The 24,951-nt window shown below is 47.9% G+C and overlaps 1 protein-coding gene and 1 long non-coding RNA gene across 3 annotated transcripts; both read right to left on the bottom strand.

The window, feature by feature from the left end:
• Positions 1-714: 714 nt before the first annotated feature.
• On the bottom strand, positions 715-13,992 carry LOC106979783 (peptidoglycan recognition protein 4-like). Its single transcript, XM_053203299.1, has 9 exons — positions 13,561-13,992; positions 12,894-12,982; positions 11,935-12,042; positions 10,947-11,136; positions 9,424-9,542; positions 8,029-8,181; positions 6,288-6,486; positions 2,972-3,090; positions 715-1,924 (listed from the first exon to the last, which is right to left on the bottom strand). Exons 2-9 carry the CDS (start codon positions 12,940-12,942, stop codon positions 1,746-1,748), a joined length of 1,116 nt encoding a protein of 371 aa, XP_053059274.1. The 5' UTR covers positions 12,943-12,982; positions 13,561-13,992; the 3' UTR covers positions 715-1,745.
• Positions 13,993-18,722: 4,730 nt separating this feature from the next.
• On the bottom strand, positions 18,723-24,009 carry LOC106979795 (uncharacterized). Of its 2 annotated transcripts, XR_008290373.1 has the most exons (4): positions 23,455-24,009; positions 22,892-22,982; positions 20,921-21,073; positions 18,723-20,195 (listed from the first exon to the last, which is right to left on the bottom strand). It is a non-coding gene; the product is annotated as an uncharacterized LOC106979795 (long non-coding RNA). The 2 variants fall into 2 exon arrangements; XR_008290364.1 differs by lacking the exon at positions 22,892-22,982 and having other exon boundaries at positions 23,455-23,984.
• Positions 24,010-24,951: the final 942 nt, after the last annotated feature.

Below are 24,951 nucleotides of genomic sequence, written 5' to 3'. Positions count from 1 at the left end.
GTGCTGGAGGAGATGGGGAAATCAACAGCCCTGTTCACAGCCTGCCTGGGGTAGGGTGTAGGGGAGGCCAATGAGACTCTGAGGCCTGGGGATCAGGTTTGAATCAAAGGCACAAGACCCTTCCTCAGTCAAAGGGAGGATTGTAAGAAAAGTCAAGAAATTTGAAGGATAATTTTTATTGTGAGACTATTTCTTAGCATCTTATATCCACCTTATTGGGTCCTCCCTGTGTGAAGGCTGGGAAACTCATCCTCAATGTTTTAAGATATAGAGAAACATTATGTTCCTTTGGGAAGTTGTGCCCCCAAGGAAGGAGCCTCTAGAAGAGAGAGCCCAGGGGGTTCTCCTGGAGCTACCTCTGATGGCTGGGTAAGTCAGGAAGGGGCACTGGGCCTACTTGACACTTCAGATAAATAATTCCTTCCTCTGCTTACATGCCAGGTGGCCTGAGGACAAATGACAAAAGGACAGCAAATCCAGTAAGATCACAGACAGTCTCTGAAAAGAAAAAAGACTGTAAAAATGAGAGGTTGTTAAAACCTGCCTTGTTGAAGAGATGTAAAACACTCTAAGGGCAAGGACACAGTACAAAAGTGAGGGGTGCGGAAGTCCCTATTTCTGGCTACTTCTATTTATCCCTCCCCTTCTTCTTCCTGTCCGCCCTCCCCCCCCCCCCGCCTTGTTTCCAGATCAGGAGAAACAAGATCCAGCTGATATACTTCCAGTGAACAGCAAAATACTGTCTCCCCCAACTGAAAGTATCTGGCTTCCCTCTGGGCAGCAGGAGACCGGGCCAGAAGGGCTGCAGGGTGCCATGCTCTGGGTCCCCGCTGAGCCCCAAGGCCAGTGGGCACAGCTGGGCAAGGGAAGGCTGCAGGCACTGGTGGCTTGTGTGGACACAGCCCAGCTGGACCTGGAGGAGTACTGTCTCTGCCCTCGGGGAACTTGGGGAGGACAGGACACAGGAGCCTAGAGGCACATCAACCATTACAGACAAGTGGCCAGAGCTGGCTCTGAGCCTCAGACTGGGAGGGGCAAGAACAGAGAGAAAATGGCAGGATGGGGGACAGTCCCAGAAGGTGTCCCCAAAGAGAGGGGGTGGTGGAACAGACTGGAAAGGGAAGCAGGGACTCGACCCACATATTTGTTTATTCATCCACATCTCCAACAAATATCTATAGCACACACAAGACTCCAGCTTCTGCTGAGGAATCAAGGACATGGGGGCAAATAAACCTGGAAACCCTCACAATCCAGTGGAGAGAACAACCACACCTGTAAGCAATGAGCCCTGAAATAAGGGCTGCATCCACATGGGGACAAGTGGCTGTGTGAGCAGAGACGGGTTTTGGGCCTTGACCTGGGTCCTGTGTGAGGCTTGGGGGCTGCTGGGCAGATGGCAGGGGAAGTACATGGGGCACAGGGTCAGCCAGAGAGGGAACGAGAAGTCAAACAAGGATCAGCCCATCTTCCCACCTGGCTTAGGAGCTGGGTGCCCAGGGGAGGGGAAGATGAGGAGTGAGGAAGGTGGGGCTCACTCAAAGGGCTGGTAATACCCAGCTCCAGGGTTTGGGGCTGCTGGGGGGTGGTGCTAGCAGGAGAGAATCATCCTAACCTGAGAAAGGAGGGGCAGGATGGGGCTGACATGGAGGGGACACGAGGTGTTGAGTCAGGATCGAGGGTGAGAACAGGGGAGGCCCAGCAGCCAGGCGGGACAAGCAGTCTCAGAAGGAGCAGGGGTTCCTTCAGTGTTTGAAATGAGGCCAAGTCTTAATGATGTTGTACAAAGCTTCCCCAGGAGACAGTGTATTGACAATATCACTGTGTCCCACCAGCAGGTAGTCGGGAGTTAAATACCCCTTGTCCACTGCACACTGGATCAGGTTCTGGGCTGCCTCCAGGGCTGCAGCATTGGGTGGGGTACCTGCAAAACAGAGTTATCCATCTGTTCTAGGATTCCAGGGCACCCTGCCTAAGGAAGGACCCATTCCAGAATCACCCCTAACCCACCCCTACCACCAAGCTAATATATTCCACTATTGCCATCCTGTAGACAGAAAACCAAGTCAAGACTCAGATTTCTCAGCACCAAAGTTCTTCCCAAATGAAAATAGCAGAGTCTGGGATAAAACATACAATTATTTGGGGATGTAAAGAGCCTTTGTCTGCTGTAAATATGCCTGCCTGATAGTTCCCTACTGGGGGAATTTAGCCTCCCACAGGATATTTGGCACTGTGTAGAGACATTTTTTGGTTGTCACAGCTAGGCAAGGGGTGATACAAGCATCTGGTGGCAGAAGCCAGGGATGCTGCTAAACGTCCTACAATGTACAGGGCAGCCCCTATACAAAGAATTACCTGATCCAAGATGTCAATAGTGCTGAAGCTGAGAAACCTTGCTTTGGCCACAGATATGCTTCCTGCACCTTCATATGCTCAGCCCCATCTGCAGGTACCTTGCTGGGTCACCCCTCGCCCCACTCAATGTCCATTTTAGTATCAGCCTGAACCAGCCCCAAGTGGCAAAGTCTCCTCTTCCCAGAGGTTCAGCAAAAGGCCTCGGAGTCTAAACAAACCCTGGTCAAGAGCTGGGAGCAATGACAATTCTCAGTGTACACTTTGGATGCAGAGACAGGGGCTCATTCAGGGCTGTGGCAAATAAGGCAAGGGTCCCTACATTGGTGCCATCATAAAAAACTTAGCAAAACATATGCACAAAGATATTTTCCTCTTGTCTTGTCAGAAGAGAGAGGCATTTGGTTGGATGTGTGTGGGCACTATGCCTGGGGGATGGGGGTCATTCCTGGTCACACTTAGCTTCGTCAAACATCAAATCAGAAGCTCAGTAAGTCCAAGATATGTAGGCTCTCAGTGATGCCTGAGTTTGATGCTGTTGTTGTCCACGTGAGACACACTCTTTCAGACACCATACCATGAAAGGTCATTGTCACTGCCCAAAGCATCCACTTACCCAAGAAGGTCCCCATGAAGGCAATGCCCAGGGCAATGTCATTGTAGCCAGGAGCACGGGAGCCTTGGACATTCCAGCCCACTCCTTCATAAATGACACCATCCTGCCCCACAAGGAAGCTAAAGGACCATGACAGGAGAAGGACATCAGCATGACAGGCACTCTGCGATTGTTTCATTTATTCATCCATTCACTCATTCATTCAATCACTCATGCCTTTACTTAGCAGACACCGATTAGTCATTAAATTCTAAGCACTGAGTTACAAAAAAGTCTTTGCCAGAGGTGTGCTGGTAAACCAGCTGTCATCAGAAAAGGGGAAGGGCAGGAAGCCCTGGTTTATGCCTTTTATTGATTTCTGTGGTGTAAAACTCCCACCATGGCTGATTTTAATCCACCAGTGATTTAACAAAGGTTCACAAAATTCCTGGATCTCCCAGGGATCCCCTCTCATGAGCCCATCCAGGTCTAGCACACTGCTGCTTCCCCAAGGAGCTCACAGACTAGGGAGAAAAGAGTGACAGCTGCCATCCCTGCAACCTGGCTTTCCTCATACCTTGCCAGTGTTTCCCCGGTGATCTGTGGCCACCTTACCACTAAAGACAAAATACACTTCTCCAGCCCTACCATGCTGATCCCTCTGTATCCTCAAACATTCTCTCCCCTTTACTTCCATCGCACCCCACTCTCCCAGTTGTCTTCTGTGGCTGTCCCTCATTCCTCTGCACCTTGTCTCCCTGTGTCCTTTCCTTAAATGTGGGGTACCTCAAGATGCTGCCCAGGACAAACCCATCTACCTCCTTGAAGATAACTTGCACTGCCATTGGGCAAAATTCATGTGTCCACACCTGTGCCACCTTCTTCCCCACCAGTTCCCCTTTCCAGGCTCCCCATCTTAGTGAAAGGCACCACCTCCTGCCCTTCCATTGGTCCCAGCCAGGAATATGAGTATGAGCCCACCGCTTCATCCTTCAGTAACCATGGATTGTCCACCGCATCTTGCAACCACTGTCCCTGATCAACCCTGGCATCCTCATCACCAACATTACACTAATCTCCACTGACCTCTTAGATCTGTCTGCTTCTCCCCATGACAGCCTCATCACCACCCTGGTCTTGCTTGAATTGATCTCACCACCTGCAGATTTGTCCTTTTCTGTTCCATTCCTGAAGCTGTGAATGATCTTCCTGATACAAATCTTATCTCAAACCTGCTTTTATGCCCTTGGCACACAGTGGGCACATACTCCCCAGCTTAAGTGAGAAGATCCCTCATAATATGCCCCCTTGTTTGCCTCCTTACCTTCCACCATCCCTCTCTGGCATCTGTTTTTATTATTATTTTTATTTAAAAATTTTTAAATGTTTACTTATTTTTGAGAGAGCGAGAACGCAAGCTGGGGAGGGGCAGAGGAAGGGGGAAAGAGGATGGAAGTAGGCTGTGCACTGACAGCAGCAAGCCTGATGCAGGGCTCTAACTCACAAACTGCAAGATCGGGACCTGAGCCAAAGTTGGACACTCAACTGATTGAACCACCGAGGCATCCCAGCATCTATTTTTATTATGATAAACTTCCCTCAGCTTCTCAAAGACACCATTATCAGGCTGGCATCCAGGACTTTCCACAGAGGTCCTTTCTCTCTGCCCAAAACACTCTTCCCCCTCCTCCGATGAGCTCACTCATTTCTTAGATCCCAGTTGATATGTCATCTCTTGAGTAGTGCTTTCTTCACACCCAATTCCCCCGCAAGCTACCAAGAGGTAAAAATGTCTCCTGTTTACACTCTGCACCCTCTATAATAACACTTAATGTACTCTATTAGGCTTTATTCATTTAGTTATCTTTCTCCTTCAGCAGTTTTAGCTCCATCAAGGCAAGAACCATATCTGCGCTACATCTGCTAGTGTCCCCAGAGTGTAGCCTCATGCCACAAAGAGTAGGCACTCAGTGTTCTCAGTGAATTAATTTATAACAAGTGGGTATTTACTCCTGACTACAGATCACCGGTGATCTTTCTCACCTCAGGGTGAGAAAATGGCAGTGTCATGAAAGTTATGGCACAAGGTATACAATAAAGGTCAAAGTCAAGGGACAGGAAACTGGCTACTGAAACCTGAATGGGAAAAGGAAAGGTCCTCTCTCAGCACCCATCACTTTCCAGGTTAGGTTCAAAACATAGAGTCAATATTCAGGTATCTATTATGATCAAAGAGAACAACCCTGTGAATAATCCTGCATTGCAGGATCTATAAAAGCACTTGACAAGTCTCAACAGATGAAAGGTGTTGGAGGAAGCTTTCTCCTATTTTGAAAGGGTTGTAACTATAACAGGATGGAGAGAGGAGAGGCCATCACCCCAAAATCACATACTAAGTAATGGTAAATCCAGCTAAGGAAGGGCCATTGCACACAGCTATGCTTCTTGCACCCTGCACAGAGTGCCTGGCCAGGAGGCAAGGAAGGACTAAAATCCAGCTCCACTAGCTAATCCATAAAGTCTCTAGAGGAAGGGCCTCCTTGATTAATGTGTACAAATATGCTATCTAGGCTAGTGCTATCTATACTAGTCCATCCTGAGACTTAACATTCAGTGTGATTGTTTCTGATGGATATGAGATGGTATCTAACCTACCTGTGAACTTGGAAAGCACGCTGCAAGAAGTTTCTATTCTCCCATTAGGTCAGTGTGCTTTTTATTAAAGGATTACAGATCTTGGCATTAGAGCAATCAGAGGATATTATCTGGTGCCTCCCCCTGCCTTCAGACAGGAAGATATTCTCTATAGGCTTCACAATCTTGCATGTGTATGACTTCTAATATCTTGCCAGCAGTCTTGACCTCCATCATATCTATATACAATCTTTAAAAATGACACATTTTGAGGGGCACCTGGGTGACTCAGTTGGTAAGGCATCTGACTTTATTTCAGCTCAGGTCATGATCTCATGGTTCGTGGGATCCGGCCCCTTGACGGGCACTGCTGACAGTGGAAAGCCTGCATGGGATTCTCTCTCCCTCTCTCTCTGCCCTTCCTGCACTTGCACTCATGCTTGCTCACTCTCTCTAAAAACATATAAATAAACTTTAAAAAAATAGATACATTTTGAGAACATATTCAAGGAGAATGACCACCCCATTAGCTATATCCTAAGTAAGTCTCACCTAGGGTTGTGTGAAAAATCAACATGGTTATAGATGGAGCACCTTTCATATGGCAGGCACTCAGTAAACATTACTTTCCTTTGTCTCCCATTCGAAGGTTCAGAGTCTGCTCTGAGGTAAAAGAAGCCTATATATCCTCAGGTCCACTTACTTATACCCAATGTCACACGAATTCAGTCTGTCTATGAAGAAGGACTGGATATCTTGGACCAGCAGGTGGCACTCATCAGACATGATGCAGGTTCTCCCAGCGGTGTGGAAAATGACAACATACTTAGCTGGGAGGTTCATCTTGGGACAGTGCGTCTTCCTGGCCTCCCATGCAGATCGAGGGACAATGTTGGAGCAAGCTGGGGAGGGGAGCCAGAAAACATCAACGTGTGGACTCGTGCCCACTCATGCCAACCACCTCAATACTGAACATCCCCATGCCATCTGGGCATCCTGACCTAACCCTGACTGTGGAACTCAGGAAAGCCCACCTGGTAGTGGGGTATATCTGCATGGTAGGATTGGATTCAAAAGGCAGGAATCATAGACATGGGATCTAACCTTAAAATAGAACCCAGAGGAGTGTGTGAATGTTGATCCTAAGGGTACATGGATACTCATTCCCAAGAGCAAAGGGTACTTATTTATCTGTATGATTGTCTTGTGTATATGTGGATGTACATGCATAACAGGGTCTTTTGGACAAATCAGTTGAATTTTCATCTGAAAGCATGTCTTTGAGACTCACTTGTAATCCCTAAAACTCTGTCAGTGTAAGCAATTATTAATATTAGCAGATGGCTAATCCAAAGACAGAGATCAGAGTTACTCAGAGCTTTCACATAATAGAGCTAATTATCTTTAAAACTGTATTAAGTCCAGGAAAAGGCCAAAAGTGGTTATTAACTACACTGTCAGTTTTGGGTTTCTTTGAAAGAGAGAGTGAGAGAGAGAGGGCTAGAGCACACCCTTGCACAGCATGAGCAGGGAAGGGACAGAGGGAGGGAGACGGAGGGAGGGAAAGAGAATCTTAAGCAGGGTCCACGCCCAGCGCAAAGCCTGATGGGGACTCAATCTCATGACCATGAGATCATGACCTCAGCCTAAATCAAGAGTCAGATGCTTAACCAAATGAACCACATAGATGCCCCTATTTTTTTTTTTTTTGAAGTACACTCTACTACCAACATGGTGCTGGAAACTCATGACCCCAAGATCCAGAGTCACATGCTCTACCAGCCAGTTGCCCCTTAACTATACTGGTTTTGATGTTGTAATTTGTTAAACCCCAAATATACCTTTTATCTAGTGTTTATTACCTGAATTACACTAACCCCTTCCTCTGAAGTCAGTATAGGTGGTGACTTAAGCACTTCAATCAATCAATGTTGTTCAGGTTCTTATATTCAGAAAGATGCGCATTTGTGCTTTTGTGCTTGTCTGTGTTAGATGCCTATCCCTCTCCATGTTTTCTTCCTCCACAGTACTTTTCACCTTATAACATATCAAATATTTTACTTGCTTATTTGCTTATTTGCTTATTGTCTTTTTCTACTCTCTAGGTTGAAACTTTATAAGGCTACTGCTTATGTGTTTTATTCCATGATATCTCTTCAGTGACTAATTGTTGACTGACTCAAGAAATTAGTACACATATATTACACCAGGCTAATGCCATAGCTCTATCATTCTCGGAGTCTGAGGTATAAAGGGGTGACCTGGAGAGTCCGTCTCAAATTGTACCAGCCCCAAAGTTTCAGAGTTGGATGACCAGTTGCCTATCAGAAGGGATCCAATGAGAGCTTGGCTAAAAAAGTCACTTTCAATGGCATTTGGAAGTTATAAGGGCATGGGGTGGGGAGTAGGTTTAAAGGGAGGCCTGGTAGGGTTGAAAGTCTTACCTTTCTTAGGGCTTGCCTTCTGCAGAGGGGCCAGGCAGTTTTCACCTTTCACAAGAAGTGGCTGAACATACATGGAGGACAGGTGGCCCTTCTGGATTGCATAGGAGATCAGACCCTCCATGGCTGACAGGGCAGCAGGGCTAGGACTGTGGCCTGAAAGAGAGCTATCTGTGGTAACCTGGGTCTGGCCTGAGTTTCAGGGTATTGTGGGAGAAGGATGAGAGGCCCTGCCAGCCCCTACATAGCTGTTGGAGGGGAACTGGCTCATCCCCCAGGTTGGAAAGCCTAAAAGTCAAGGATCCACCTGGTCTAGGATGAAGACCTTTCCCAGTGACCTGATAAGACTTCATTTATTGCTCTTTCTCCGTGGAAGAGCTGGAAGGCAGTACTATGCTCTGGAGTGCTCAGCTGGCCGGGCCAGGGTTTCCCATTGGCAGGCACCCTTCCAGGCATGTGCCAACCTCTTTACCTGTATTAACTTCTTTGATCCTCACCACAAACCTCTGAGGTGGATGCTATTATTAGCCCCATATTTATAGAGAGGAACTTGAGGCTCCAAAATGTAATGTGCTCAAGACCCCAGAGGAAACAGGGTGACACCGAGATAGCAATGAGTGGTCACAAAAACAAACCAAGCTGAACACACAGTCCTCTGGCATGCTGGAAACCACCCTGAAATTAGAAAAGAAAAGTGTGGCCTTGCCTTCTGATTCTTCTCCTTGGGTCACTTACTCTCTGGAGCTCAGGCTGTACTCTGTATAACAGCAACCAGGAAACTTGTCTGGATTTTCTCACAGAGTATTGTGAGGGGACAGTGAGAAACTAGCTGAGCAAGAATTTTAATAGTAAGAGTGCACAAACTCAGTGGAATGGTCCTGGAGCATGTATGCTAGGACATGGGCTGGGGGAATGGGCAGCAGTAAGAATAAAAGAAAGTGGAAAGGACTCAGGGATTGGAGGCCTCAGAGTGGTTTTAAAAATTATACAGAAAATCTTGGGGTAAGAGAGATGGGAGGAGGAGGTTCCTGGCAAGAAATGGGAAACAGGGCCTGGCACTGAAGAAGGGTGAGAGCCAGAGAGGAAGATGTGAGTCACTGATAGAAGAGAGCAGAAGCCCACATTCCTCCATGATGAGTGCATAATGGTGACAAGGCTGCAGAGAGAACTCTGGACAGCACCTCCACTGTGAGACTGTCAGAGGGAAAGGAGCCAACTCAGAGACTGAGAAGGAAACCAGAGCAGGAGGAAGAGAACTAATACCATTCATTCATGGAAGCCAGAGGAGAGGGGAACTCAAGGAGAGTGGATCATTGGGGAAGTAGGAGGTCGAAGAGTCAGTGCGGAAACAAAGAAGTGGGTAACTCTTTGGAGAAGGGCAGCTGGAATGACCATTACCTTCCTTGGTGCCAAAGAAAGCAAAGCCCAGGGAGATGTGGTTGTAGCCCTGGGTGTGCATGCCTTGGATGTTCCAGCCAACACCTTCATACACCCTGCCATCGTCTCCAACCAGGAAGCTGTGAAGCAGGGAGATACAGGCTGAGTGGCTGGCACCGTGGTGTATCCCACAAGAGGAACCACTTACCAACCTCCAAAGGGAGAAGTGCTCAAGCTGTGCGCACTACAGGGAATTTTCATAGACTTGTCCCAGACAATGGATAGTCCAAGTCATTTATATTCCCTTAGAATTCAGAAGCTACCCCCACACTGCCTACCTTCTTTGCTCAAATGCCTAGGTTTTATGAAAATCATCCTACACACTCAGGAGGAGGAGAGGTCCTGGTGCCATCACAGTAACTAACACAGACTCAATTACACTGTGAGATTCTTCTCAGCCTCAAACATGGCTTTCCTTCCTCTAAAATGCATGCTACCTGTGTCATCTCCACGTAAGCTGCTCATGTGATTTCTCTTACATAGATCTATCTTACATAAATTTCTCAGGAAGTAGCTCCTCAGAAAAGCACATGGACACAGGCAGTTTATTTGATAAGGGGTCCCAGAAGCCAGAGTGAGGGAGCAAGGAGAGCAAGTCAGAAGCAAGAAACCCAACAAAGCATGTGCAATGCAATTGGGCTGGCTTCACAATGGCCACCTGGGGCTTAGAATCATTACCCACTCCCTACCACCCACCACCCACCACCAGACAGGGTGAACTTCCAAGGAACTGAGTACATGGACCTAAGATTGTCCCTGAGAAGGGCCAGGGGCTGAGGAAGTTATCTACAACCCCTGCCTGCCAGGGGGGTATTAACTCCCCTTCACCATCAGAGATGATGAAAATCTGAAGTGGAAAAGCAGAGAGATGCAGAGGGTACTGGAAGTGAGAAGCCATTACCATGCATAGGGACTGTCCATAACTGGGTGAGGTCAGAGATAAGCCAAGGGCACGTGGTCCTGGACACTAAAAGGGTCCACTGGAGTGGCCACTAGGGTAAGAGATGTCTCACAAAGTGGGAGCCCCCTGAATGTGGTGAAGTGGGACATGCAGCAGGCAAAGAGCCAGTTTTGAGCCAGTCTGGGCTCCACAACTTTGCAGTTGTGTGACTCTGAGCAAATCAAACAACGTCCTTGCCTCAGTCCCCTCACCTGGACCATGGGGATAGTAATGCATGCCTGACCAACCTTGGTGGAGCAAATGAATTCATGCACACAGTAGTCATTTGTAACTGTCAATGTGTTATGTGAACTAGGTTTGGGGGGCATATACGTATAGTTATTACTTAACCTTCCTTGCTTTCTTTTAGATCTCACAGAAAATTCAAAAGGATTTGGAATTTTGTAGGGGTTTAATATTTTACTCATTATCAACCCAATATAACCTCAACCTGGTAAGTGGAGAGCAGAGATGAGTAAGGCCAAGAGAAGTGTCACAAGCAGTATCATTGATCACGTACTCTCACATATCCCTTGTCCCTTACTTGTAGGCCACGTCACACCAGCTGTTGTTGTGCACATGATGGTCCCAGAGTTCCCACAGCCTCTGACTACATGCAGTCCGGTTGTGACACTCCAGTCCAGGGACAAGGTGCGTGACAAAGAAATCCACAGGCCTGGTCAGTGGAGTGCTGCAGCCAACAGCTTCTGCCCCCCACTCCTTGTGAGAGACCACTGTGGAGACATCAGTGGGGTAACCACAAGGGTGAGGAGGTTATCACTCGGCGCATCCTGCTCCATCACTGCCTCACTAACCCCCTGGGCCATGGGTGCCATTCTGGGCTGAGTCTGCTTCTTGAGGGTAGAAGAGTCCTGGGAGGAGGCCTTCAGCAGGCAGGCACACCCTCTGCTTCTTACCTCCACATCCCTTCTGCTGTTCCCATTGCAGAGTATGCACCTGTCCAGAGAAGCCTGGATGCTCTGCTCCCTCATACAGGGCATCCCTACCTGGGACAGACTCCATCCTGCAGCTCCTGCCCTGCTCTGCTCTAGGACCCCTGCTTTCAGGAAGCAGCTCCTTCCCACTGCTTCCCCGGGGAAAGCCTGAGAGGCCCATCTGGGCAGCACTAATGCCCCCAGTGCACACTATGTTCACTGACAGTTTGCTCTGTGGCTCTGTGTCCTTTGTCCTGTTCTGAGTGCTTCCTGAAGGGACTATATCTCCTCCTTAGCCTAGGGACTCTCTCAAGGTATGGCCTGACTCTCCCTTTCAGTTGGACGACTCCCTGAGGGCAGGGTGTAGGTCTCCACCCTCAGGCGAGGGGGCCCTTAGTGAAGAGGATGAATCTCCCTGTCCTGGTTTCTGCCCTCTCCCAATAACACCTGGACCCCCAAGGCCTGTGGCATCCTAGCAGGTGGTTTGCTCTGTCCACTGTCTCAGCCCCATGCATTCTCATACCAGCCACAAAGGGCAGTGCAGACCTCAGAAGCACTGGTCACAGCAGATACCCAGCTATCCTTAAGCCTCCTCACCATTGAGACCAAGTCTTCCTTTATCAATAAGCTGAGAGATGTTGCCAAACAGGTCCTGAAGGCCCTGTGATATGCGTTTGGCTTGTGTTTCATTCCAGGAGAGAGCACCTGCAGAGAAACATTCCATTTTGCATCAGTCCTCAGAGAACCCCAGTACTAGCCATCTCAGTGACAGACTCAGGCCAGATCACTGAGGCCCTTCCAGGAGACCCCATTAGGCTGTCAGAAGGACTACCTCCAGTAGCAACATGTGCATGCTTTTCTCCAACACCAACTCCAGGGAATATCCCAGAACACAGTTAAATAGCCAAGAGCAGGAAGTTGGAAATATATCCGTTTCTCATGAGCTACATCTATACACATAATTGGGGGAAAAATGCAACCTGGAAATAAATGTGTCCAAGCATCTCAAAAGGACAAGGTCCTCTTTTGTATGGATTTTACTGAATAGAAACAATGGGAAGATGATATGGAGAAGGGATTAGAATTACTTGCACAAATCAAGTCTGTTCCTCCAGGGCTGATTTGGGGGCATGTGCTGTGCCCAAGCTCCTGTGTGTGGAACTGACATCCCTATCTCTGAGGACTTTCTCTTATTGAAAAAAGCATAAACCCCTGATTGACTCTGATTGACATAGAAATCATACAGACAGAACCATTGCTCCCATTGTGCAAGTGCAAAGTCCTTCATGTGCATTATCTCATTTAATCCTCAAAAACTTTGGGAAATCATAACATTATCTCATTTTCAGCTGGGAAAATTAAGGTTTAAAGGACTGAGTAGTTTGCTTAAAATCATTGCTGGAGGCAGGTCAAGGATTTGAAATAGGTTTACAGAGTCCAAATTCTGTGTTCTAAATGCAAAGTTATTCTTTCTCCCTAAGGAGAAAGCACATTCTCTGCTGTGAGATTAGATGATCCTTCTTAGTTACCCACTGTTCCAGTAAAAGAAAACTCACTCCAGCTCCCAAGACCCAGCAAGACAGGAAGCCACAGCAGCATCCTCATGTGGTCCCAGGACACGGATGAGAAAGTGTGGACCTTGGCCCTGGGAGAGACACTGACAGTTAACCCAACTGTGCTTTACTCCTCAAACAGGGCACCCATCCCAATGCATGGAACCCCTGTCTGCTTCCCTGCCAAACTATGGGCTTCCTGTGGGCCAGTGCCTGAGTGGGACTCTCAGGGTCCCCAGCACATATCAGGTGCTCCTTGGATGGGTAAACACCCTCATCCTGTTTTCCTGGGCAACTAGATTTCATTGAGTGGCTACTATGTACAAAGCCAGTATGGACACTCACACAAGCAACCTTATTTAATCCTTATACTAACTGTGCAATGTAGGATTGTTAACCCCCATTCTTATAGAAAAGAGTTGCAAGCTCCAGCAATAAGAGAACTCAGAAATCCAAACACACATGGATGGGTCTTGTGCAGAGAATTCCTTCCCAGTTGGGAATGGTGTGAGGGTGAGGGAGGGCACAAGAGGGTACTGACAAGAGTCAGCAGGGGTTCCCCTGTTCTGGGGCAGAGGAGATATGGTCTTAACACTCCATGTGGTACAGTCCTCTTCCAAGGGAGAGGCTTCTCAACAAGAAACACACTCACACCCACACTCAGAAATACCTGTGGGTCCCGTGCTGTCCCAGTTCCACAGGTCAGGGTTCAGGCAGTTCCCCTTTCATTGGCTGGCAGTTCCTTCCTTCAGACTTGGCTTCTGGCCCTGCCCTCCTTCTCCAGCTGCCACCTCCCAGGCCTTTAGGATGCCTTTCACCAGAAGGCACTCCCTCCCTGGTAAGGGAGCACCTGGGCTCTGGCTCTCTGGAGAGAAGAAGAACACCTGGATTCCTAACAGAAGGTAGAGAGGGGACAGAGTTCTGAGGCTCCCCACAGGTTCTGTCCACCCAGAGTAACTGGAAGAGACCAGACTCAGGCTGAAAGCAAGGCCTCACCCTGTGAATAAGCCCAGGTACCGCCTCCCTGGGAAAGGGCATGATTGCCCAAGTCTCCCTGAGCTGCTTCCTCATCCCCAGGCTTTGGGAAGCCCAGTCAACCCAATATCTGGGAATTCTTGGAATGCCCCAAATCCAGGGGTCAAACTTCGCCAACCCAAGATATGCCTCTTTGGCATATTGGTTATTCTGAGCTGGTTATTTTTTAAGGAAATACACAAGAACCACGAAAGTTCTGAAAACCAAGAAGTCACCCTTTTGTAAGAGACACATGAATAGGGGAAATCTCCACTTGTAAGGGTGTCTCCTTCAGCACCAGGATGCAGGTATGACTGTCAATCTCCAGAAGCTGCTATCACTGGAGAAAGCAATAATTTATATATGCTTAACTTTGCCCTTGTTTGCTGTGCTTTTCCTGGGGACCTCCCACAACTGACTTCCTGTCCCCAACATCTTTTGTCTTTAGCTAATGATGGTATTTAAGGTGATGGCTTTGGCTATTTAAGGGAGTTACTCAGTTTTCCTGGGGCTCTGGGGCTCTGCCATATATCTATATCTATATCTATCTATCTATCTATCTATCTATCTATCTATCTATATCTATATACATATCTCTCTCTCTATATATATATGAAGTATACAATTTCTTTCTTTTTTTTTTTATGTTTATTCACTTTTTGAGAGACAGAGTGTGAGCAGGGCAGGGGGCAGAGAGAGAGGGAGACACAGAATCTGAAGCAGGCTCCAGGCTCCGAGCTGTCAGCACAGAGCCTGACGCAGGGGTTGAACTCACAGACTATGAGATCACGACCTGAGCTGAAGTCGGACACTCAACCGATTGAGCCACCCAGGCGCCCTGGAAGTATACAATTTCTTAAGATCTCCTTGATTTTCTCCTGTTAATCTGTCTCATGTCAATTTAATTTTTAGTCCATCTAAAGAACTTTGAAAGGCAGAGGAAAACTGTTTTCATCCCCAACAAGTCAAGACCTGCTCCAGGAGTGTCAAGGCTGTGGATGGGGACCACTGACCAATACCCCACCCTGCCCTACCCTCCTTCCACCAGGGCCATATGCGCAGATGGGATGGAGGCAGAGGAACAGAAAGGTACATTCCAGAAGGCAGCACATAATGCGCTATCATCACTAGTACTTATTTTGGCTCGTGCACCCACCACCCCCACCAAGAACGCCTGGCCCCTAACCCACTCCAAGCTCACTTCCCACGAGGTGAGTATCTCCACAAAGACCTGCACAGCTCTCACCTCCCAAGGGGTAGCCTCCTGAGACTGCATAAAGGACCCTTCTGAGGGAATGCCCCAAATCCAGACAGGTGGCCCTTAGTGGGACTGCAGTCTTACCCTCAGGCCTGTGGGATCCAGAAAAGCCCCCTCAAGGCGGGGGGGGCACAAATGAGCCACTTCCAAATTCTGTTCTCCTCATTTAACCAACAAGACCCAGGGCCGGGGAGAAAGGCCCCAGGAGCAGTGTGAAGGAGAGCAGGGGGCTGCTTTAGCTATAGGGACCCGATCAGTTTCCCAAACTTTGCTGACTTCTGTTTCTCCTTGCCTCTCCAATCCCCACCTTGACTAGTAATAAAGTTCTTGCAACGAGAAGCTCACCTCTGGCTCATCTAGTTTCACAGTTGAGGAGACTGGTCCCCTTCTACAGGTGGGCCCTGCGAACTTCAGGGATGGGATTGGAATCCTGGGTGGTGAAGGAGGGATGGGAATACTAGGCAGTGGCTGCCCAGAGGTAGCAAATAGCACTCAGGCAGCAAATTCTTAAGGCTAAGGGGCACATTCTATATGATGGCATCAGGAGGGAGGAAGAATGTGGGCTGTCCCTCTCTGGTTCTGTGCACTTAGGACTAAATGCTAAGGTTCTGAATGACCCAGGTCCAGTCATCCTCCACAGCCACACTCACCTCTCTTGGCCAGAGCAGCTCCTTTTCCTGAATGTTCTCTCAACATGGTTGTCTCAGGGAAAAGTGCTTGTGTGACTGCATGGTGGGCTGAACGAGCCACACCACTTTTTTTCATGTAGCACCATTTCAAGTATATTAAAAGAACAATTAACAGCCAAACCATGGAGGAGTATCTCAAATGAAGAGTGTACCTTTTACTTCAAGGAAAACAACCAATGAGATTTGTTAGCAATAATGAAATTGGAGCTTTCAAACAAAATTAGAATTTTGGAAAATTTGTGTTGGCTACCATGAGCTTGAAAATCTCCTAATACTTTAAGACTTTTCTGATAAGATCAGTGATTACATTAATTTATCTGATTTATATATGTACATATTAAATATTGAAATGTGTCAGCATTTGGAAGGTGTGGATAACTCAGTGAATCAATATTTTTCAATGACCAATATTTGAACTTACAAAATGATGCCTTTTATTCAAAAGACCCATTCAAATTTCACAATAGACAATGGATTTTAATGTAACAGAATACAAAGGACTCATCGATAAGGTTTCAGATTCTACATTGCAACTAACCTTAAGAAACCTCTACTTGTTAAGTTTTGGTGTCTTATCAAAGAAGAATATCCGCACTGATTTTTAAAGACTATTAATATATTCCTCCCTTCCTAACTACTCATCTGTGTGAGGCTGGATTTTCTTCATATCTTCAACCAAAACAACGTAGAAAACACATCGAATGCAGAAATGGATATGAGAATCCAGGGGTCTTCTTTCACCTATGCATTAAAGAGGTATACAAAAATGTAAAAAATGATATCACCCATTTGTTTTAAAAAATAGTATTTTTCGGAGTCGCCTGGGTGGCTCAGTCGGTTAGGCATCCGACTTCGGCTCAGGTCATGACCTCACAGTCTGTGAGTTTGAGCCCTGCGTCTGGCTCTGTGCTGACAGCTTGGATCCTGGAGCCTGCTTCAGATTCTGTGTCTGCCTCTCTCTCTCTGACTCTACCCTGTTCAAGCTCTGTCTCTCTCTGTCTCAAAAATAAATAAACGTTAAAAAAAATTTTTAAAAATAGTATTTTTCATTTAAAAAATGTGTTAATATGGGTTTATTACTACTTTAAGTGAATCAGTATTTTAACTTTAAAATTTCTAATATTATACATATTAATACACATAACCCGCATAAACAAAAGCTCTGTGGTGTCAATTTTTTTTAGTGTAAAAGGGTCTTGAGAGCCAAAAGTATAAGAATTGGGATCCAAGGAATGTCATGGGCTGTCCTGTAGCTGGTAGGCCACAAGGGGGCAGCATGCTGCCCAGTAATAATCCACAGGGGTCTCCCCACATCCCTGTCCACTGCACCTCCCACTTCTTTTCTTTCCTTCTCTTCACTCTCCTGGGAGGCACAACCTCTCAATTACAGGAAGTAATCTCCTAAGCATGGGTTCCATCAAAACCAAGGCAGGCACATGTAATTCTGCAAATGTTTATCAGATGTCTCAAATGCAAAGCTTATCATCCAGGACTGGGTAAACATGAGAACCCCTTCTCTGGAGGAGTTAATAATCTAGTGAGGGAGGCTGAGTCATAGGATCACTGCCTAGGGTGATAAGGGATACGCCTAATCTCAAGGGATAATCTGCATAAACGAGCATATCTTTCCTGAAGGCAAAGCTGGAAGATACTGGACTGTATTTCCAGAGCAGTACAGGTCAGCTAGGCAGTGATTTTTCCAATAAGAGTCTCTTGGGTTCTCTAATTCGGAAGAGTACTTGACCTGATCAGGCAACAAATCCAAATAGCTGACTGTCGTCAATTTGCAGCTGCTGCCCCAGGGTGATTTTCAGGGAGTGACTTGGGGACTGTGAACTGAAATCCAGGGCCCAAGGCACTCCCTACCTTGCAAGCCCTCTGAGATGTCTTGCAAGCAGATGAGCTCCGGATGAAGCCCGTAGGCTGAGGCTGAAATCACACATTTCCCACTCTTGGTTGGCTTTCATCCATTTTTTGTTCACAGCAAGTCTCCCCCAGTTGGGGTGCATGGGCCCCCTAGTGGGAAGGAACTAACCAGCTGTGCCCCCACTGCAGCACCCTCAGGCCTCCAGTGGAGGCTTCATGGTGCGAGGACCTAGGGTTTGCTCACCATGTGGCCAGAGCAGGGCCTGTCACCAGGTAGGCACCCATAAATGCTCCATGAAGGATACAGTCTGCCATGGGGCCTGGGGTAGAGTACTAAGAGCTCTACTGCAGACTCTTAAGTCCTAAAGGAACCCTGGAATGGGGTCGGTGAAAAGTCTTTCAAATTGGCTGTTCTTAACAACTGTTCTAGCAGCTGTTTAGAACCAGGTAAAAATTCTATAGATACCTAGAGGGCCTCACCTGGAAAGACAGTGGGTTTCCTACTCCACCCATGGCAGTGCAGCAGCCTCAGTCTGAGTGTGCTGGTGGCAAGGAGAGGAGTAAATGGGAAAGTTAAAAAGGAGAAAGAAGGTGAGGGTAGGCAACCATGAGTAGGAGGGAGAGGGAGAGAGCAAGGGAGGGAAAGAAAGGGACAGAGAAAAGGCACAGTGAAGGAGGGAGGGAAGGAGGAGAGAAAGAGGGAGGAAGGAAGGTAGAGAGGGAGAGATTGGTTCAATTCTAGCTGCTACTAATCTCAAGTGCTGAGACTCAATTATAGCACTGAAGATCATTGGGGGACGCAGTGGTCATGGAAGAGCTGGTGTGGGGTTTGGAACTTTGGTAGCTTGGATTTGAATTCAAATTATAACAGAGAAAGAGCTCCCTATGCAAGTGTGTGTGGTGCTGCCTTTTGGGCTTGGTGGCTTCCCCTTTCTGCCTGAGGAGCAGGAGGGTGAGGTAGTGTCATGAGCACACTAATAAGGCACACACAGAGAACTATGTCTTTCCACAATGTCAGCTTTATTCGATCATAAAGCAAAGTTAATCACAATTATAAAGCACTTTCAGGGTTCCAAATTCAGTTTCACCACGTGATTAAACTTGGCTTCTTACCCAGCACACAGAGCAGAACATAAGACAAACCACACAACAAACAAGGTAATAGAAGTTGTAGAAGTCAGTCTGTGGGCACGCAGTCCTTCTGGCCTTGGTCCGGTCCAGGACAGCTCGTGGCACTTACTGCTTATTATGTTCAAGCAGTGAAGGATCTCAGTTCTGTTTGAGGATCAATTGGGCAGAGCCTTTGGAGGCAGCTGCCTTTTAGAAGTGGTCCAACATAGAGAGGTCATGTCTGAAGAGTTTGACAGTTTGCTGCAAAAATCCACCCCTTTTTAAAGGGATTTAATCGGTCTTGGCCCCCTCCTGTTTCTAAGTATTGTCAGTTCTGAGGTGTCAGCTGATGCTAGTCCTGGCAGTACCTCCCAGCTGCATTATTTTTAACTGCTTGCTTTATTGCTTGACCCAGGCCCCTGCTTGAATGAGCTCTCTAAAGGTGGAATGAGGCACAGCTTTCAGGGGCACCCATGGCCTGGAGTCAGCAGCCACCACAGTCCCCTTCCCTTTTCTGACTTCTCACTTCTGGGCCATTCCCAGGTCGGGGGGGAGGGCAGAAACCCTCCCTGTAGGGGCCTCAAGGGGTCTTTTGGTCCTTGCCTTTTGAGGTGGTTGCAAAGAACAAGGACTCCTGCTGGTCTCTAATTCCCTGGCCAGGCTCTGTGTGATTATCCAAGACCCCAGGCTGAGGTGACCCAAAATAGGCAACCTCCTGTCACTGTTCATCTCTGACCCAAAAATCCACGGGTGGCCTGTGGCAGGTGTAGGCTTCCACACCCAGCCCAAATATATTTTAGAATTGAAGTTGAGCAAAAGTAGTGTGGAAAGGAATAAATAAAATTATCTCTATTTGTGGAAGGCATCCTCCTATCTAGAGAAAAATCCCGAGTACTTCACAAACAAAAATACTAGAGTCAATAAACTAATTCTGTAAAGTTGCAGAGGACAAGATAGACAAAATTCAGTTGTGTTTCTCTACACTAACAAAGACCAATCTGAAAAGGAAATTAAGAAAACAACTGCACTTATAATAGCACTCAAAACAATAAAATATCTAGAAATGAACTGATTCAAGGAGGCAAAGACCTTTACAGTGAAAACTATAGAACACTGCTGTAAGAGATTAGAGAAAACTAAAGAAACAGTAAGACATCCTGTGTTTATGGATTAGATTTTACAGAGTGAGGGGGGCAATACTAACCAAAGGGGTCTGCAGATTCAAAACAAGTCCTATGAAATGTTCTTTTTCTGCATTTTCTGTTGCTGTCAACCCCTTGCAGTACATTTCTCTTCAGGCATTGTGGTTTTCATCACTTAACAGGAGATTGGGTCTTTTTCACATTTTCCATTTACCTGTTGAACATTCTGAACTGATGGAATGCAGTTATAAGAAACACCTTAATGTCTTTCTCTGGTGATTCTCCCATCTGTGTCAGCTTTGGGTCATTTTCAGATGACTGAACTGTCTCCTCATTAAGGGTCATTTCTCCCGCTGCTTTGCATACCTCAAAATCTTGGATGGAATGGCCAGTGTGAATATTACCTTGTTTGGTTGCTGGATATTTTTTTGTGTTTTCTTTAATTTTGAGCTTTGCTCAGGGATGCATTTATTTACTTGGAAAGTTTGATATTTCTGGTGTTGCTTTAATGATTTGTTCAGTGGTCCTGAGCAGTGCTCAGCAGAGGGCTAATTAGGAGTTCCCAACATTGTGGCAAGACCTCCCTGAGTTCTGCCTGGTGAGTTAGGAGGGTTACTTTTTTCAGTCTATCTGTTGGCAACAGGCTGTATTTCCAGTGCTGAGGTACAGGCTCTTTTCCCTCTAACCCTTTCACAAGATTGCCCCCTGACTTGCTGGAGTTGCCTCCCATGGAGGCACAGGGCAGGACTGTGCTGCATACTTAGGGCCCCCCCAACAGCTCTTGCTAATTGATTTTCCACAGCTCTGCCCTCCCCATCACATTGTCCTGTGGACTCTCAGCTCAGTGTCCTCAACTCCACATAGTCCACTGGCCTCTTCAGTTTCCCCTCCCTGCACCTTGCTTGGAAACTGTCTCGAGGCAGCACATATGTTGTGTAGGGCTTGGCTCACCTGTGTGTTTCCAAGTGTGGAATTGCTGTCCTCTTTTGCCTGATGCCCAGTATCTTGGAAATCTGCATTTTGTATATCTTGTGTGGTTTTGTTTTATTGTTTCAGACAAGAGAGTAAATCCAGTTCCTGTGAGTCCATAATGGTGTGGCTCCCCTAAGTGAAAACCAAAGTTGGAAAACATCAATGTAAATTCTCAATAGAGACTTTTACAGAGTGAAAGCCAGAGCCCCAGTGAAAACAAAGCCAGAAAACCCTTAAAACATATATTTACAAATCAAGGCAGCATTGTAAGGACAGGTTTTGCTTAAGCCCTAGAGCAAGCACAGGGCCCACCACCTTCTGTCCCAGAGCTGATGGTGAAAACTCATCCTGTGTGCGCGTGGCCATGTCTCTTTAGAGGTGTGTCAATCTCATTGAATTGTATTCTCCTGAAAGTCTTTTAAGGAAGGCCCGACACGAATGCAGTGGCCTGATAGGAAGTCTGGGTTTTGTCTTGAGATTTTTGGGGGGATTGTTGTACAGGTAACACCCAACCCCAACTAACTTCTTTTCCCTGGGAAGAGGAGGACACACAACAACTTCACCAAAGTTACACTGTCTTTCCTCTTAAAGGTGGATCTGTTTTCTTTGCTGTCAAAAAATAATAAAGCACAAAACAAATTCAACAACTTTACAGCACAAAATTTGATCTCCAACTCTTTGACAACTAAAGAACAGCACAAACCCAGCACACTTCTGTCACAAAACACACAGCCAAGTGAGGAAATAACTAGCACAACAAAACGCAACGGAGAAGCCCAGCCCTGGAAAAACTAACTACTACTTTCGGTCTTAATATTTTCCCTGACTGGCTAGCAAAACCTTAATTTCCTCCCACCACCATAGCTTCACATGCCTGACACTGTGCACACACGGTCACTTGCATCCCCGCACCCCAAAACCCACTCCTGTCTCAACCATCCTTACCCCACACACACACACGTCTTCCTAAAACAATCCATGCAACAGCTCTGGGACTTCCACTGCCCCGCCCAGAACCGCCTGATTTACATAAGGCCAGGCCCCCATCAGGACTCAACAGGCCTCTTCTCCTCCTCCCCACCCCCCCCCCCATCGTCTGTCTATCTTTTTCCCCCCCAAAACTAGCGCGGGATGATTCCGCGTGGAATTGGGAAGATCTCCAGGCCATTTCCAAAGCAGCGTCGTCGACTGCGCCAGGAGGAAAATGAGGCCCGACCTATGCGTGACCCACACTCTAGATGGGCCCTTGAGCGTGGAGACAAAGCCTGACCAGCAACCTCCCATGCGTCCTGCACTCAGCACTCCGGGGAGACCACTGCACTGTGGGGATTCGGCGCCTGGAGCCCCCTGGGACCTAACCCTAACCCTGGCCAGGGCTCTGGCCCTAAGGGGGCCCACCATGGATGTCCGAAAGAAAGAACGGATGGGGGCCAATGATCAAGGAAGATCTCCCCGTGGAAGCCACATTTTTACCATGACATTTCCACCCCGGGATGGAGCTGTAGGAGGGGATCCTGAGACGTGCTTCAGCCTGCCCACCCGCCAAACGTTTGGCTCCTTTCTTTCAAACCTACAACTGATTCGCACCTGCGCATTGGCCAGCCAACCAGCTAGCGCCCCCCTCCCCAGAAATAAACACGCAAAAACGCAAAATCTCCTTTACCAAGACCAGGGAAAAACTAACTCGAATCATTTAAATACACTCCAAACTCCATCAGGAACGTTACTCTAAGTTATCTTGCACATAAACCACAAGAAAAACTAAGAATGAACCACAAACTACAAATAAAAAAGGAACAAGTAAACGAAATATACAAAATAAGGGCCATTTTGGTGATTATTCACAAGTATCTCTGAGATGCTGGGGCAAAACTCTTAAACTAAAAGGACAAGCAAAACAAAGATACAGCAAAACACCAAAACGCGTTTGATGTTTTAAACACCAGTTACCTCGAGAGAGCACAAGCGCAGCCGAACTGCGCATACTTGAGGAAAATCACAGAGGGTCAGTAGGTCCTCGGCGGAACACACATGCCTCACTCTGGAAAAAAGTACGTTCCCGACCATGATCTCTCTCGCCAGATTAGCGTGACTTGCTTTCACGCCGCCCCAATGCAGCCTCACACTGTACACACACGGTCACTTGCCTCCCCGCACCCCAGAACCCTCTGCACCCACTCCTGTCTCAACCATCCTAACCCGACACACACGTCGTCTTCAGTCAATCCAAGCAACAGCTCTGGAATTTCCACAGCCCGTGGAATTCTACCGCCGAGAACCGCGCCCACCGCTGCCTCATTTCATAAGGCCTCCCCGGTTCATGCAGCAAACGGCCTCCTCTCACTCACCCCCGCCCCGCCACCCGCCCCACACACCCGGTCTCCCTGCCCCCAGCTCCCCTCCCACCTCGGATTTCAGGTCGGACGCTTCTCCTCTTCCCGCCTCCCCCCTCCGCTTCCTTCCTCTCCTTGCGGGTCTCCTCCGTCTTCTCCCCTCCACACTGATTTGCTTACCGCTCGTCTTCCCTCTCCCTCCGCCCGTCGGGGCGCCCACGCGGCGGTCAACACCCGGCCGGCTGCGCCCGCCTGAGAGTGACACGCAGGAGGACGTCCCCCAGCGGGAGAAGCGCCCACACATCTCTGTGTCTCTCTCTGCTCAGAGCCTGGTTTCAAGGAGACACAGTGCGATGGCTCCACCTGAGGGGCTCAGCCCCCAAGCCAGTCCCCCCACCCCCCGGGCCTGGACACCCGCGCTGGGGGACCGAAAGTCAGGAAGCTCTGCGCGCTCGAACCCACACCTGCCCGCTGGATCCCGCCGGCTGAGAACAGCCGCATGCCTGCTTCTGCACAGGTGAGTTCGCAGGCGCGGCCGCGGCGCCCCCTCGTGGCCGCCTTGGAGGAGGCGCACCAGGATCCCCGGGTTGAGGCGAGGGCCTGTCTCATGGAAACCTTCCTTCTGCTCTCTTAGACCCTCCTCCCCCCGCCCCCAGAGTTCACAGCAGGGGTTAGCCAGGTCTCAGGCGCCCCACTCTGCCTCCGCCTTCCCTTCCTCCATCACTGCGCGCTTCCCCTTGGAGGAGATATCCGCCAGGAAAGTCCGGAAAAAGCCAGGTCTGGTAAAACAAAGCAGCACCTACTCGGAAGAGACTAGTCCTTGGGCAATTTTATGGCCCTGTCCCGCGAGCTCTGGTTTCTGATTTGCCTTTGTCTCGATTGTGCCTTCAGGTGTGTTTGACTTTTACTAAACTGCTGAAATTAGAAAAGGGCGCCTGGCTGGCTCAGTTAGTTAAGTGTTGGGCTCTTGTTTTCGGCTCAGGTCATGATCTCACGGTTTTGTGAGTTCGAGTCCCGCATCTGGCTCTATACTGACAGTGTGGAGCCTGCTTGGGATTCTCTGTCTCCGTCTCTCGCTGCCCCTTCTCCACTCGTGCTGTCTCTGTTTCTCTCAAAAATAAATAAGAAATTTTAAACTAAAAAAAATTAAAAACGAAAAGATTTGGGGGTAGGGGGCATCCAACATTAGTTGTCGCCTGAGTTGATGGTGTGGTGGTTGGCAGAATGATGCCCCTTGTCTAGGAGGTCCCCAGTCTAATCCCAGGACCTGTGAATATGTTACATCATACAGCAAAAGGGACTCGGCAGAGGTGCTTGTGTGAAGGACCTTGAGATAGGGAAATCATCCTGGATTATCTGGGCGGCCCCCTGGGGGGGTGCTTAAAACTGGAGGAGGCAGTAAAGGAGGTCTCTACCTGCTGTTGCTACTGCTGAAAATGGAGGAAGGGGCCCCCAGCCAGGAATGTAAAGGGCCTGTAAAAGCTGGAAAACGCAAAGAAACAGATTGTCCCTTAGAGGCTCCAGAAGGGAGGCAGCCTGGTTGACACCTTGATTTTAGTCTCATAAAATTCTTGTTGGACTCCTACCCATAGAACTGTAAGATAATAAATGTGTGTTCTTTTTGTTTAATTTTAATTTCAATTAGTTAACATTAGATAATACTAGAATCTGGCATAC

This window comes from Acinonyx jubatus, chromosome A1, assembly GCF_027475565.1.
Source record: "Acinonyx jubatus isolate Ajub_Pintada_27869175 chromosome A1, VMU_Ajub_asm_v1.0, whole genome shotgun sequence".
Classification (NCBI taxonomy): Eukaryota; Metazoa; Chordata; class Mammalia; order Carnivora; family Felidae; genus Acinonyx; species Acinonyx jubatus.
This window is presented reverse-complemented; position numbering and strand designations above follow the sequence as displayed.